The sequence below is a fragment of the Aphelocoma coerulescens genome, chromosome 19, assembly GCF_041296385.1.
Source record: "Aphelocoma coerulescens isolate FSJ_1873_10779 chromosome 19, UR_Acoe_1.0, whole genome shotgun sequence".
Lineage (NCBI taxonomy): Eukaryota > Metazoa > Chordata > Aves > Passeriformes > Corvidae > Aphelocoma > Aphelocoma coerulescens.
The window spans coordinates 10,599,275-10,614,647 of record NC_091032.1 but is presented as its reverse complement, the minus strand read 5'-3'; the positions used below and the strand labels follow the sequence as shown (position 1 = coordinate 10,614,647).

Sequence of the window (15,373 nt, the reverse complement as noted above, 5' to 3'; positions counted from 1 at the left end):
CCCCCAGCCCAGCTGGCAGCAGGCTGCAGCTCTGGCACTTGCTGCACGAGCCTTTCAACACATGGCATTTGCCTCACTGAAAATTCTGGATCAAATGGATCCTCCAGAATTTGTGTTCCTTATCAAACAGGAGCCCTCTGAGTTGCAAAGAAAACATCGGAGGGAAAAAAGCAAACATGTAAGAGGCTTTGAAAGAACATGTTTTATAGCTGCGGACTTCAAAACAAGTCTTTTGCACTTTATAAAACCTGGCTCATTGCTCACACCTGAGGCCTGACAGTATAAACTTTGTGCAGGCAATTTGTTTCTTTCCTGTGGTGTTTCTGACCTGGCTGTTGGAACTCATGACCTCACAGTGAAGCAGCTGGAGGTGGAGGAGTAAGAGAGTATCGAGGAAGCAGCAGAGGTGTGAGGAGGTCTCGTGATGGGCACTCACATCTGGCTTATCCTGTGTATTCAGCAATCCCTTTGGCACAGTTTTGTCCACCAAAGGAAAGGGCTGATGTACTGCTGGCAAAAAGCAATTCCAAGTGCCACTGGCATGAAGATGGACAGAGTCTGCCTTGGTGCAGCACAGAGTCACACCAGCCTGTGCACATATGACTCAAGGTCACAGACACGACTTCAGGACTACAGACCATGAAATCAGTCTCAGCATCCCAGAGAACAGTAACTGGAATTAAAATCCTACCACCAGGGAGGAAGAAGAGTCATTTTGAGGAGCAAAAGCTCAAGTGCTCGGCAGCCAATTCACTGCTACCACAGCCAATTCACTGCTATTCACATTTCCCAGGCACACCCCAATCAGCTCAGTATGTTATTTAGATCCCAGTCAACAAAAAATTTTAAGTGTATAAAAACTGAGAAAGAAAAGGGTTTCAGATGCAATAATCAACCCTACTTTTCTACAGCAGCACCCTCCGGTGTCTCCCAGGAGACTTCAAACGCGGGACTCCGGAGCTAAGGACACAGAGCAGGCACTCTGTGTGTTCCCCACTGCCACCGGATGCCAAGCGAGCTCTGCACATTTTCTGGAGAGTGACTGAATGTTATTAGAAAACATTTTCAAGGCATAGACAGGATATGAGAAGCTTCAAAAGCTGGAATGCAGTGTTCTTCAATCCCACATCATCCCTCACTGCCACGTAATTCGTGGATGCTCCAGGCAAGGAGCTAAAGCAAGTGATTCTGATCAAATGGAACGCAAGCCTTTTTTTTTGCTTGTTTCCTTTATTCCCTTGCAATTTTGCACAGCTCTTCATAGGGAATTCTGTTGCTTTGTCTCTGTTCTGGGGAGGCACTTAAAAATGGAGCTTTCTGAGCACAAGCCTCCACACACACACACACACTGGCAGCTACCAGCTGACCTGACCAAACTGCAAATTAATCTCATTAACAGAAACATGACCACCTGTCCCCACAGTCACCCATCTACCCCCACAGGGAAGGAATCAGCCGGCCTACAGCTGTGTTTGTGCAAGGGATGGAGGGCTGCAGCCTGGAGCTGGGCAAGGGCTGTTCCCAGAGCTGGAGAGGAGTCTGTGCTGGGGCCAGCTGTGACACCGGCTCCTGTCCCAGCCCTAGAAACATCTTGCTGTTCTCTGTGCCTCCCCTGCAGAACAACACAGAAGCTGCCCATCCTAATCAGGCTGTTGTCTGCACTTGCCTGGTGGCACGAGCACAGAGAGGCAGCACAGGCGTGTCACTCAGTGTCACTGTCCCTGAACAGCTGCAGCAGGAACCACGTCAGCCACAGCCCGGGTGACAGCTGCTCGCCCTGGAAAAGGTGCCAGGCTCCGGAGGCACACATTTGCCAACCACTGCAGAGCAGGGACAGGAAAGCTCTGCCTTCCCAAGTAAAGATCTCAGCACATGAGGAGTATAGAACATCCTGGTGGCAGCATTATCCAGACAAAGCAAAGCCAACTTCTCAACGAGAAGCTGCTCAGCATTTGCAGCATGTTCTAATGGATCACTGGTCTGACTTACTCCCACATCCTACAAGGGCCAAAACTTTCAGAAGCAGTCAAACACCAAACATACATCATAATACATGGATTATTTATTAAGTTTCACCCAAGAAATGCACAGGAGAAATGCCTTTATGTTTAATTTTTAAACAATTTTATTATAAGGAAGCTTTAAAAATTGCAAAAAAGAATGCTCATAACATACCAGAATAATCAGGACCACAGTTAAAGCCTACAGCATTTTTCCCTCAAAGGAGAAAACCTTATGTCCAGCACCCATGTCTTCTTTAGCTTGTACAGCTCCTGCTCACCTCCCTTACTGACAGCTCCTGCTGCACTGACTCCTTACTCCTGATGAAAGACTAGTGGTGTAAATAAAAGCTGTTCAATAACTATTGCACTTCTGCTCGGAAGTCATTACATTTCAGTTGCAAGATGAGCAATTGAGTGTCTGAAGTGCTCTGAAATCCTTCAGGGTAGAACTGCTAAGGTTATTGCTATCCTGTTTGTTTCACAGCTAGAAAGTACTGTTTAAATCCAGAAATGGCAAAACCTTCCATTTCAGGAGGCAAAACAAAATGGCTAGAGAAAAGCCTGTTTTATGAGTCTGTTTGTCACAACAGATTTTCCTGCAGAGAGAGATAAATGCTTGAAACGTGAACTTTCAAGCGGCCTCAGCATGAATCCCAGCAGTTACATTTTCTAAACACATTACGTCTTCCTTTCTGTGAGAGCCAACAAAATACATTCCCTACCAATGGGAACTGAAAGTCCATCTGAGGAAAAGCAAACAGCATTAAATTTCCCAAAGGAAAAATGCAGAAGTTTTAGCTGAGAGAGTGAGGCAAAATAAACTAAACACTTTGCACCAAGTGATTTTGGAGATGACTGTTTTATACTTTGCAAAGACAAATTAATTTTAACAGCCCACAGAAAGAATCTGCTGCCTCTGAACTCCTCTGGATTATTGAGATTATGGGAAAAAAATTTAACAAGAAATAGAGTCTGGGTTTAAGGACAAGGGAAGGGGACGAGGGCTCTGAGAATGGACATGGAGTCAGGTTTTCCCAGCAAGCCCACAGCACACAGCAAGCAGGCAGAAGAGGCTGTGTGAAGTCACACACGATTAAAAAATGAGGTTGAAAATTCTATTGGAAAAAGTTAATTACAGTTATTAAGGGCAGCATCATCTGGTGGGTGGTTACTAGTGGCTTGTGTTCAATTCCTGCTTCTGTCAATCGATTTAATATTTAAGACAAATAAAATCTCCATCTCAGTGTCTCCAACTGCCTCCTGAGCCCATTTTCTCACTGTGAACACAGACAAGGGCTCTTCCACAGGTCTGTGAGGGCACAGGTGAGGGGTGTTACCTTCACCTGCTTATAATCACCAAAAGCTCTGGCCAACCCCTAAAAAGCCAAGCCACTATAAATGCTCTAAAAGAGCATTAGTGAGGATTTGGAGAAGGAAAAAACAAATCAGAGACAAAACAAAACTGCAGATGACACAGAAGGTACAAATAACACTTTCAAGCATTATTCAAGTCATTTAAAAACCAGAATCCAATTAAAAACATTTTAGAGGTTTTAAAAACAAATTAGCCTCATATTTTTTAATTACACACCACTTCTTCTCCTCAGCTTGAGCTGGCTTGCATCATGAAAATCCATTTCACTTTCCATCTCATGCATTAGCGCAAGATTGCAATGTTCACACTTGGAAAACATTTCTCAGATTTATTTATATATTTAAACATTACTCGGGAGAGCAAGTGCACCCACTGCTAAATAAAACCTTACACTGCCTTAGCTCAAAGGTCCTAGTTTAAGCAGAAATTTCTAATCGAAGTGGCAGGTTCATGGCTGCATTCAGCAGGTGCCACCTCCCCACAGCCAGTTGCTGGCTGGGTCATCCCGGGACACAGTCCTGCCGCTCCACACACAGAGTGTCCTTGACGTGTCTGTCCCTGCTCTACCCCTTCCACACTCCCCACGCTGACTGCAACACCCGATGCGTTCTGATTTCAGCATTAATGAGTATCAGGACACAGGAGTCAGGCTCAGAAACCTTGGCCAGAGTGACAACTTTTCACCTGAGCTTTGATGGCTCCTGCTGCTTCCCCAGCAAAGAACTGGGGAGGAGGAGAAGGAGCAGGAGGGCAGGCACCTGTTTAAAATAATTATTACTGCTGTGATGGATAAGCATTACATCTTCACTTCGCTGCTGTGTAACAACACGCAGCTATCACCACAGCCAGTGCCACAAAAACACAAAATACAATACTTGGGTGCACGGGGAAAGATGGCCACAGGGAGTCCCACCTGGAATGTGCTCCAGAGGCGTCCACGGTCCAGTGCTCGTGCACACCACAGGCACCTCCTCCCACCTCGGCAGGGACCCTCGGCAGGAGCCTTGCTCTGCGGCAGGAGCTGCTCCAGCGCGATGCCATCGCGGCGGGCACTCCGCCCGTCCTGCCGGGCACCCCCCGCCGGACCAGGGGCACCGCGTGAGGACGAAGTGCCGGCAGCCCGAACGCGAGTGGGACCGAACACCGCCACGCCGCTCGGATGCGGGGGTTGGGCTCTTCATGGACATACGGCTCTGGCTGCCCTAGCTGCCCTAGCACGGCAGTGTCACACAGGTGTGTGCAGGAACAACCACCCAAATTCCCAGGGCACAGGTGCGAGGGCCAGACCAGCGGCACCTCTGCCACGGCTCCGACACCTGGGAGCCAGCGCGGCTCATCCAAGGACACCTTAGGAATACCTTTCTTATTCACGATTCCCCCCCCCCCTTCTCCTCTAAAGCTCACAGTTAAGAAAAAGTCATAAAAAACGAGTACTACGGGAGACACAAACCCCGGGAAAGGGAGCGGCAGCCGATGGCAGCCTCCTGCCGCAGCAGGAGCCCCGCGGGCGGCATCCCTGCTCCCGGTGCGCCCGGGAAGAAAAGAGCACCGAGGTTCTCCCGGAGCAGCATCGCCCCGACAGAGCCGCCAGCCCGGCCGAGCGGAGCCGGGGCAGAGCCTCGGGCAGGCACGCACGGCTGCGGCGGACAAACCCCGCTCCCCGCCGAGGGAACCGGCCCCGTCCGCAGCCTCAGGGCGTTCCCCACACGGCGCACGGTCCGACCCGCGGCCCCCCGGGGAGGGACCCCCGGAGCGCGGGGCTCTGCCCGCCGCACAGCAGCCCTCACCCGCCTCCGCCCTCACCTCCTTCTTCACGTTCCACAGCAGCCTGTCCTTCACGGCGTCCGCCGAGCAGCTCATGTTGGCGGGCCCGGGGCGCTCACAGCTCCCGACCCGGGCCCGCCGCCATCTTCACCGCGGCGTGACGTCAGCGGGCGGGGCGGGCCCGCGAGGCACCGCCCGGCCGCGGGGGGGCGCCGTGGTGCGGCCAGAGGCGCGCGCGGCTCCCGGGGCAGCGAGCGAGGGCGGGACGGAGGGACGCGGAGGGACACAGAGGGACAGACGGACGGAGGGACGGGGGGACGCGGAGGGACAGACGGACAGAGGGACGCGGAGGGACACAGAGGGACAGACGGACAGAGGGGCGGGGGGACGCGGAGGGACAGACGGACAGAGGGACGGGGGGACGCGGGGGGACACAGAGGGACAGACGGACAGAGGGACGGGGGGACGCGGAGGGACACAGACGGACACAGACGGAGGGACACAGGGGGACGCGGATCCAGCGATGCGGGGCGACAGAGGGACAGCGGGACACGGAGCCCCCGCTGCGCTGCCGGTCCCGGTGCGGGAGCCCCAGCCCCGCGCACAGCCCCGGGCACCGCGCGGCACGGGAACGAACCGTGCCTGGGATCCCAAATCCATGCGCTCACGCAGCCCCGCTGCGCCTCACGGACCCCAAATCCTCGGCGGGGATCACAACGGCAACACGGAACCAAAGTGTAGAGACCAACACTGCCAATAAAAAGTTATGGTGCTAGAGAAAAATCACAGAAGACAAAATATAACACTTTATTAAAAATTAGTGTTCTATTTCTGTTTAATGCACTGGCGAAACACTTTAACCAACAGATAATTGATTAATTACTGCATAAAGTAGGTACTTTGTCTGTAAAACTGACCCTTAAAAGTTAGACATAGAAATAAAACAAAGATTGAATCTCTAAGAAAATAACTTGATCACACAATGTCAGTTTAAACAAGATCAGCAATCATATTTGCTATCCTCTGGATATAAAATATCATAAAAATCCAAAAGAATCCTTTACTCTTTAATGAGCAATTTAAGTGTCAACCGCCCTGTGAGGTAGGGGAGGGTCTTACTACCATTCCATTAGATGAGAAGTGACACAGGTACAGAAAACAGCCTGCTGTCTGTCCCCGAGGGAGGGACAGAGCTGGAACAGGATTTGCCTCCCAGGCACACCTGAGCTCTCCAACAGCACAGCGGGGAAGGCGGCTGTGAAGATTGAATGCCAAGGATTGTCACAGGACACAACCTAATTGTGTAAGGCAGGGGCTGCTCGGCAGACCCATCCAGTTCAGGTACATTCACCACTGCTGCCTGGAGAGAATTCTGTCTGAAAATGAAAAACCTCGAGAAGAACAAAATCAAACCAAGCCCACAGTAAGCACAAGGCTGGGCACAGATGGCAGGGAAAGGTTCCCATTCATTCCCTCAGTCTGCCAAGGCAGTGCCTGAATGCACAAAGGTCTGCCTAAATTCAGGAGTGAAGAGGACAGAGCCTTGTAAGAATGCCAGCTAATGTAGTTACAATTCACACCCTACAAGTGGGGCAAAAAGGCTCTTTTTTCTCCCAAAGGCTACTCCAAATTCTTGGGCACATCATTAATGCACCCACTGGTGATGGTCTGTGTGGAAGCCAGTACAAGTGTCAACTTGTTGCCTTTAAACTGCACCATCCTGCTCAGTGCTGCTGCTCCTGCACTACACCAGGCTGTAAACTTCGTGCTCTAGAATGTCTAGAACATTCCTGTCAAAATAATTAATAGCCTTCAATTACTCAAAGACTGATTAAGGTGAGAATACAAAGCATGTGTTACAACTCCAGTACTCAAAATGATCAGAACCGGGTGGGACAGAGACTGGACATGCCCAGGACATGATTTTGGGGCAAAGGGACATTCAGTCCTAGACAAACAGGACTCAGGAGAAAAGGATCTCTGCACGTATTTTAAACACGCGCCTCACTGCTGACCATTCTTACTGATACTCCACATTCCACAAATACCAAGAGGATCCTCTGCACTTGATAAAAGATTCTCACAACCCAGATGGTTCTCAAAACTGTTTGCTTCCCAGGTTAATTAATCTAAATTCAAATCAGAAATTAATACTACTACTAAAACCAACTAAACCAAAACACAAGCTTTTCTCTGCTTCTTACAGTGTAATAATTCACAAGTTGGATCCATCTCATTAATGAATCCTGTGAGCACAGAAAGCCTCTGGAGTAGCACACAGATCCCACATTCTCTTTCACACACTCCTTCCCATACCTGTCCTCCCCAGAAAAAACAAATGCAAATATGACATTTTCTGCTTATAACTTAATTTAAATGCAGTTTTGCAAGGCTATCAGCATCACTTACTTATTCTGTTAACATTCACTACGATAGTAACAAGAAAAAAATAATATAAATCATTTGCCAAGAAACAGAAGTGCCACGTGTGGATTTTAAATGGCATCAGCCTTTGTTACAAGACAGAAAAAGCACAAGATAATAACTTGAAGCTATTAAATGCACCACAAAGACCCCATCACTGCAGCCTCTGCTGGTGCCTTCAAATTCAATAGCACCAGTGGAGGGAAAAAAAAATTTTAAATCCACATCACACTCTAGCAGAACTAGAGAAATACCACCAAAATCTTTGTTGAATCTAATCTCAACAGCTGTATTTTTCCTGGCACAACAGAATAACCAGATGGAAAAACAAAACTTTACAGAAAGCAATATAAAAGAAGTTGTTAGGAATATTAGAGGTTTCAGGAGGCCTTTCACAACAAGGCAGGTGCATCCCTGTGCAATGCTGCTTCCTGAATGTGAGGAGAATTAAGTGAATCCTGCCACGTGTAGAGGCAAGAAAAGCCTAAAAGTCTGCTAGTGTTTTCTTACTAACCGACAACAATTTAATTTTCAAAAGCCTAAATGAGTGCAAATAATTTTTTGTTCCCGCCCCTGCTTCTGTTACTCCCAAACCATCTACATCTCAATTCCCCTTACGACCTCCCTGCATTAATTTGGGATTATTTTTTTTGTCAGGCTTTTGCAGTAATTTTCTTTATATCTTACAGGCAGATTTGGCACTGGTCAAAGCAGTTCAGGACTGACCACTGTGGAATCTGGAGCTTCATGACCAAGTATGATATGGGAACACAAAGGCAGCTGTGGAACATATCTGACATATCCATGGCTCCTAGTGGGCAGCCAGCAGAAATAACCATGAATGACAGTGGCAAAACCAGAATCTGCTACCTACAGCTCAAACATACAAGCACACATTTAAAAATACAATAATGACTTTTCATATTAAATTTGAAACTGTTTTCAGAAATTTCCAAATTTGCAGACCAGACTTGACTCCCAGCTCCGTAAGTGCCCTGTACAATTAGCACCTAGCCAAGCACTTGTAATAAAAGTGATTATTTCAGTCTAAAATCCAGTATATGCCACCTCTCTCCTGTGCCCAAAGCCTCCCGCAGTTCCATGTTAGAACAAGACTTTCACAGCTGTTTTTCTTCTTCAACTTCTACACTCTAGAAGGCATTTAGGACACAGAACTTGAATTCACGTGTTCTGACCTTAGAAAACATTGTTTAGCCTGTACATCCCCAGTCACAGCAATATCTCCCCCACCGCTTGAGAAATTTAACATTAAATAGCAATTTTGGGCCACAGGAGGAAACTAATGTAAAACCAATCCCCCAGATTGCCCTTGTTTATATAAACAGGATTTCACTGTGACAAGCTTCAACCATGGCAACACTGCCACAATCTGCTCAAGTTTGCTTACTTCAAGTTTCTTCCCTCACCATACTCATTTTTCTCTCTCCCAAGACAAGTCATTACCTACACATTTACATTTTCAGAGATTTCCATTTTTCACATGGGGAGGTTGACTTGATTCTTACCACTTTGGAAGAGCTTGCCTTGGAATCAATGAGTTTTACAGACACTATCCTGGAACACAAACCTCTGCAGGTATTCTGGGGACAGGGGTAGGAGAGCACAAGTGCAGCTGACTGGCCAGCCAAATGTTTCTCCTGGGGGTTATCCCATGTAGTGTCTGCCAAGAGCAGCCACATTCAAGTTCTCTCTTCAGTATCTCGATTTAATAACTGTAAGTTCCACTATACCAAGCCCTGAAAGGGGAGGTGTCTGGAAAGAGCTTTTCAAATCGCGCCACCTCACTCAGAAGAGCAGTGCTGCTCACGTCAAGGGGGTAAACTGGTAAGTCATTAGATAGGAAAGAGCAACCACGAACTGAGAACCAGTGTTCCAAATCCCCCCTCCCCAGCAGGAAGAGGGGCCAGCCTGCAGGTAAAGCACAAGGTGCACAACTCACACCTCAGTTCTCCAAGCTCTTGGCTTTTAGTGCTGCTTTGTGCACACAGATCCCCGTTTGCTTCTCTCGGGAGACGAGACACCCAATGAAGATCAATGGCCAGAGTCCAAGGGATGCCTCCCTCCTGTCCAAGGACAAGGACACAGGCTGGAGCAGCCCCTGCTGCAGGGGGACACACTAGTGGCCGAGCTGGCGGTCGTCGTAGGTGCTGTATCTCTTGACGTGGATGCGGCGCACGCGGTCGCGCAGCTCGAAGCCCTCATCATCCTCGCTGTGCGAGGCCTGGCTCCGGCTGCGGCTTGTGGCCTCCAGCAGGGAGTTATCCGGGACACGGGGGGTCTCGTACAGTAGGACATTTAGTGTTTCCTCATAAATTCGAGCCTCAGGGAATTCCACCTACAAAAGACAGCACATCTCCTGTTCCTGATCCACCCAGGATAACGACTGGAACACACACCCACACGTGAAAAGGTACTGAGCCATAAACCAACACATTATAAAGAGAGTAAAACAATTGTAAATGAGCAAAATAGACAAATTCCTGGTAGAGGGTTACTCGCACCACCAGGTCACCTCCCTCGCCTGTTCTTTTAGATCGCAATACACTTATCTCTGATTCTTAACATTGGGCCCTGGTAACCTCACCTGCACCGCTGCAAATTCGAAGTTAACTCCAGAAGTTAGAGAAACTCTGCAGATTCACCATGCTAACCATGACCATTTCTAACCCGTAACATGGGCAGGTGAAGCTCCATTACCTTGGTTTGCTTCTTCTCCGTGGCATACACGATGGAGGTGCAGCAGACCTCGGCCAGCTTGCGGCCCTGCCCGTAGAAGGACCAGCAGCAGATCTCGTCCCCGATCACATCCTTGATGAACAGCACTCTGCCGTTGAACCGCAGCGACAGCTTGTCAAACAGCTCGATGTTCTTCAGCAAGTTGTCATCCGAGTTACTGAAACACAGCAACAAAAGCAGGAACAGGGTTTTTCAAGCGGCCATCTCTGCCTGTTCCACCAGCTTTCAGCACTGATCCAACTGCAGAATACAAATAAGTAGTGACTCATTGCCGCATGCTGCCAAGAAAAGAGGGGTAATAGCCCATTCTGGATACAAATACACTGCTCTGACCCATGAGCAAACACACCAGCCTTTAGAGGTCAACCTATACAATTAATAAGGACAGCACAATGTCCCAAACCATTAAATCAACTATCCACGCTCGAGACTATCAAACCCCATCTCACTGCAGTTCTCTGGCTTGATGACAGCAAAAGTCCAGAGTTGGTGTGTGCTGGAAGGGCCACGTGCTCCGCACCCTGCACACCACAGACACATTGCCAGGGTGAATACATTATTTAGGAAACTAAGTTTTACTGACAGACATGCAATCTAGGGCCTTAATTACTATTCAAAGCAAGATACAGTTGTCAAAACCCAAAGCAGACCAAAGGAAGCCAAGTTAGGTCATCCATAACCATCTTCCACTCCCATAGTTAAAGAGAAACTTTCCCACTAAAGTGGGGGGAAAAAGGAGGGACATACCTGGTGTAGGAGTATTTATTGTTGCTTCTATTATAAAGCAGTTTAACAACAGGCTGTTGGGAGTGAGAGAAAAGCAGAAAAGGTAAGTTCTGTGTTTGAATACATTTAGCATAAATCCACAATTGGTAAGAGCAGTTACTTTCATTGATGACTCTATCAGTCTCTCCTCTTCCTTCGGAGAGGTGATAATAGGGATGCTGCAGACAGGTTCATAAAAGTCTTTCTTGTCCTGTTTTAAAGGAGGAAGAAAGAGAGGAAGTAAGAGAAAGAAATGCTAAAGCTGACACTGCTGCTGCTGCCTCCTTCAGCCCCTCCAGCCATGTTCCCAAATGCTGTGATGCACAGGAAAAGCTCTGGGTTGCTACAGTAACCACACAGCTTACCTTGATCTGCAACCCAGAATCACAGCAGAGATTTCTTATCCCCGGAAGGCAGCAGTAATTGAAATATTGGGATGCAGGTGGATGTCCTCAGCTATAGCAAGGACAAGGTCTAGTCATATTTGGTTTAAGTGGGTTTATTATTCCATCCTTTCTCGAAGAAAAGGATAGAAAGAGTTTGCAGCAGTTTTAATCAACTCAAATCATTGCATGGAAGAACATCAACCACAGTGAACCGAACACTTGGCAGAACAGGGTGTCACCAACACGTGTCAGCCCTCAGGACACAGAACAACAACCAGGTGTGGGAAGGACAGGCCATGCCCCCAGATCCCTCAGGCAGCACAGGCTGTGTCCCCAGATCCCTCACTATTTACTAAATAATATTTTAAAATACCTTGTACACCTCAGACTTGGTGCCATCTCTAAGGCCATGAAATAATCTCTCAAGTTGTCTTATGTAAATTTTATAAGCAAAACATCCATGAAACACTTCACAGGCTACTTCTGTTCTTACCTGCAGGGCTGCTTGGCACATGTCCACTAAGCCCTGGATGAGATAGTACTTGGCTTCTGCCATCAACTCTTTGATCTCCTGCCTGTGTTTTGGAAGTGCAATGGTGTCATCTCTGAGATAGTTTAAAATTGTTCCGAAGTGCTTCCCACAACGGTCTATAAGGATCCAGCCTGAAAAATAACCAACACATTTCAGTCACCTCAACATCAGAAGCCAGAGAAAGCTCCCTGGAGAGATTAAACAACACTGAGGTTTCCTGAAACTGCTCAGGACACTTCTCTCATTTCACCCAGTGAAAGTCTCTACTGACTTAGAGCAAACTGAAGCTGGTTCCAGAACAGAACCTGACAGTGGAGTCCCTTTGGTACTGCCCAGATGTTCCCACTGCTTTCCAGCACCCCAAAAGCAAAGCCCTAAGCTAAAAACACTCAACTTCTAGCACAACACACTGAGATTGCTGCAGGAACCCAGCTGCAGTGCTACACTGTGATGCTGGGCAGTCAGAAACTTCTGAGAGCCAGTGAAGGACTAGAAGAGAGAATTCACCAATGTTTGCAACAAGTAGATTTGGGTTAGTTCTGTGGCCTAACAAGGAGGATTTGGCAGTTCTCCAAACACATCTTCTGCTGCTGTTTGGAGTTAAAGAGAGAGAAGTGTTCTGAAGATGCCAAAAGGCAGACCAGCCCCAGTGTGGGGGGAAAAGTCGTTCTAGTCCCCAAACAGAGGCAAAGAACAGGACAGACAGATCAGGAGGAAGCACAGAGGGGATGAAGCAGAGGAAACAGTAGCAACCGGACAAATTCTTGCAATTTTACAAAATCCCTGAAGTCACACTCCCTACGGAAACAGGATGTCTGATTGCTGCCAAACAATAGCAGTGTAGGATGCACCCAGGCGCAAGGCTTAGTACAGTGCCAAACCCTTTCCCATAATGTGGAAGGCAAGAAAAAAGGTGTTATTTTGGAATCTAGGTACAGAAAATAACCTAGGAAAGTAAGCTAAACCCCTGCTGGACTCTCCAGCTGGAGCTATCCGAACATGACCCTTGTTTTGCGTTCAGGCTGAGGCTCTTACACAAAACTGCCTGTTCTGCCCTTTATAATGTATCAGGGATTGAAAATATCCTGTGTCCAGCTGGAGGTGACACACTGCCTGACTGATCCCTAAACACTGTCACGGCACCATGAGGCACAACTGTAATATGCTGCTCAGGAGAAGAAAAAAAAAAGATTTTTCAACAAAGCAAGGCAGTCTATTCCGAGCCTTAAAGCTGAAAGCTGCACGTCCCTCCCCACGTGTGCGGTTCGAATAATGCCACTCCTCGATGTGACAGAAATGACAGCTCACAGACTGTCTGTTCACAACAGCACCAACCTGCTCACCAGCTGTGAGGGCAGCGAAGAGGACCAGTCCTTCCCCAGTTCATTTGGGTAACATAAAACCGTATTTCTATAAAGCCAAAGGACTGCTAGCACCAACGGGACTTGGCTGCTTAATGTTCCAAGTTATTTTCGGCATATATTGTTCCCAACATCCTTAACGGAGTAAAACCACCACCAGAGCCCAGCTGTTCTACAAAACTGTCAACACTAAAAGCTGTTCCCTTACCTTCCTTGTCGGTGAGCACCTCCATCCTGCCGCTGAACATGGCCTTGAGCATGGTGTCGTGCCTGGTGAGCACCTGCACCGTGGTGTAGTACAGGGAGCCCCCGACATTGAGGCGCACGTACTTGTTCCCCAGGCTGCTGCCCTTGAGCCCGCCGGCCTTGGGCTTGTGCCCCACGGCCGGACACAGGGCGCTGCCCAGGCACGTGTCCCCCGACATGTCCTTCTGGAGGTAGATGACCACCCTGCAGCGCGTGGGCCGGGCCAGCCCCGCCGTGGTGCCGCGGTCACGCCTCAGCGGGCCAGAACAGTGGGGCAGGGGCCGGCATCACCTCGGGGTCAGCACAGCACAGGGTCAGCACAGCATCCCACAGCCACTGCACACACAGACGTGGACGTCACCCTGCGGAAGAGGCACTTCCTAAGGACACAACTACACACATCCTGGCAAAACACAATTTAGCCATTTTTCAGACAATTCATGCAGCCAAGTTATCGCTGCGTCACATTTGAGGCACATGAATCTCTTCCGACTTCCTGTTATTGTATCTTCAGCCAACACTGCAAACACCACACAGCACTGTGGGCCAGGCTCAAACGCTGCTGCAATTCAGCTCCCCCTCAGCTTCCCAACAGAACCCAACTCTCTGAGCATGGCTGAAACACCTTGAAAGAGCTTCCTGCCCCTCCTTCAGCTGGGGTGTGCATACCCCTGAGCAGGGTTTCTTGACATTGGTTTGACTTTTAACTGGAGACACAAATGTCTCTTCAAATGCCTCAGCATTGAAAAGCTGGATCACAAGGTTCTATTTTCTGGTAACTCCTCTCATTCAAAACTCTCCTTCGTCCATTCTGGAGCCCTGACCAGGGAACATAGTTTTAATTTGAAAAGAAAATAAACAACACTCCCCACCACGTACACCACTTTGTCCCTGATGTCCTGCCTTGTTTTAAACCCTCAAACCCCCCTTTTCAGAAGAGCAGCATGCTTGTAACAGCAGCCAGACCAAACCCGTGAGGAGACCGGAATCCAGCCTGTCCGACCGAACTCCTCAGAAGAGTTCTCGGTCAGTTCCGTCCCTTCGGGCAGTTTCTCACTGCTCTGACCCAAGGACGAAGCTAAACACGAGCAGAACCCCCTGCCCAGACAGCGCAGGCAGGAGCCAACGCCAGTCCTGTAACTGCTCACTGAGGAGCTGTGAGGCCTCTGCTGTAAACACCCACGAGACCTTTAATTACCCCCTTTGACACGACCGAAAATTCTCCACATCCCTTCCCGTCCCTTCCTTCCTGCCCCGCGTGGGAGGCAGGAGGGGCTGCGGAACAATGGCCCCGCATCGAGACCCGCATTGGGACCGGCCCCTGCTCAGCACCGCCGGGAAAAGGAGGGACCCGAACGGCTCGGGGGGAACCTGGGGGAGAACGGGAACCCGCCCCACACCCCGGGCAGGCGCCCGGACCCGCGCGGGTCCCACGGAGCGGCCCGCGGGCCCTGCCCGGCCCTGCCGCGGCTGCACGGCGGGCACAGCCCAGGCCGCGGCCCCGCTCCGCCCGAGCCCCGCGCACCGGGAACGGCGGCGCGGCCCGGGACACGCTCCGTCTGCCCCGGCCACCGGGGAAGCGAACAGAGGCGGCCCCGCACACGGCCCCGCTCACGGCCCCGCTCACGGCCCCGCTCACGGCCCCGCTCACGGCCCCGCACAGCAGGCAGCTTCACTCACCCGCAGCCGCCCCTCAGCCCCGGCCCACCCCGGGAACCGCCGGCCCGGAAGAGCTTCCCCGGCTCCCGACGGGCCCCGCG

At 49.7% G+C, this 15,373-nt stretch overlaps 2 protein-coding genes across 9 annotated transcripts in view; both read right to left on the bottom strand.

Moving 5' to 3' along the window:
• SGSM2 (small G protein signaling modulator 2) overlaps positions 1–5,314 on the bottom strand; it is a 38,040-nt gene extending 32,726 nt beyond the window's left edge. For all 6 annotated transcript variants that reach the window (XM_069033213.1, XM_069033217.1, XM_069033216.1 and 3 more), the window contains exon 1: positions 5,182–5,314. In XM_069033213.1, coding sequence (XP_068889314.1) covers positions 5,182–5,238 — 57 coding nt within the window. In that variant the 5' untranslated portion in view covers positions 5,239–5,314. The remainder of the gene's footprint in view (positions 1–5,181) is intronic.
• A 611-nt stretch (positions 5,315–5,925) lies between these two features.
• TNFAIP1 (TNF alpha induced protein 1) lies at positions 5,926–15,346 on the bottom strand. 3 transcript variants are annotated; one of them, XM_069033756.1, is made up of 7 exons: positions 15,294–15,346; positions 13,576–13,975; positions 11,968–12,137; positions 11,210–11,299; positions 11,071–11,123; positions 10,285–10,480; positions 5,926–9,922 (listed from the first exon to the last, which is right to left on the bottom strand). In XM_069033756.1, exons 2-7 carry the CDS (start codon positions 13,790–13,792, stop codon positions 9,704–9,706), a joined length of 945 nt encoding a protein of 314 aa, XP_068889857.1. In that variant the 5' UTR covers positions 13,793–13,975; positions 15,294–15,346; the 3' UTR covers positions 5,926–9,703. The 3 variants fall into 3 exon arrangements, with proteins under 3 accessions (XP_068889857.1, XP_068889858.1, XP_068889859.1); XM_069033757.1 differs by lacking the exon at positions 15,294–15,346 and adding an exon at positions 15,139–15,204; XM_069033758.1 differs by lacking the exon at positions 11,210–11,299.
• Between the last annotated feature and the right edge of the window lie 27 nt (positions 15,347–15,373).

Excerpts from the sequence above, each read along its gene's own strand:
- TNFAIP1 (XM_069033756.1), bottom strand. The coding sequence starts at position 13,792 with ATGTCGGGGGACACGTGCCTGGGCAGCGCCCTGTGTCCGGCCGTGGGG. Across the intron at positions 12,138-13,575 it reads GGTGCTCACCGACAAGGAAG|GCTGGATCCTTATAGACCGT; the intron begins GTAAGGGAACAG and ends GTTATTTTTCAG. Across the intron at positions 11,124-11,209 it reads TGATAGAGTCATCAATGAAA|CCTGTTGTTAAACTGCTTTA; the intron begins GTAACTGCTCTT and ends CACTCCCAACAG.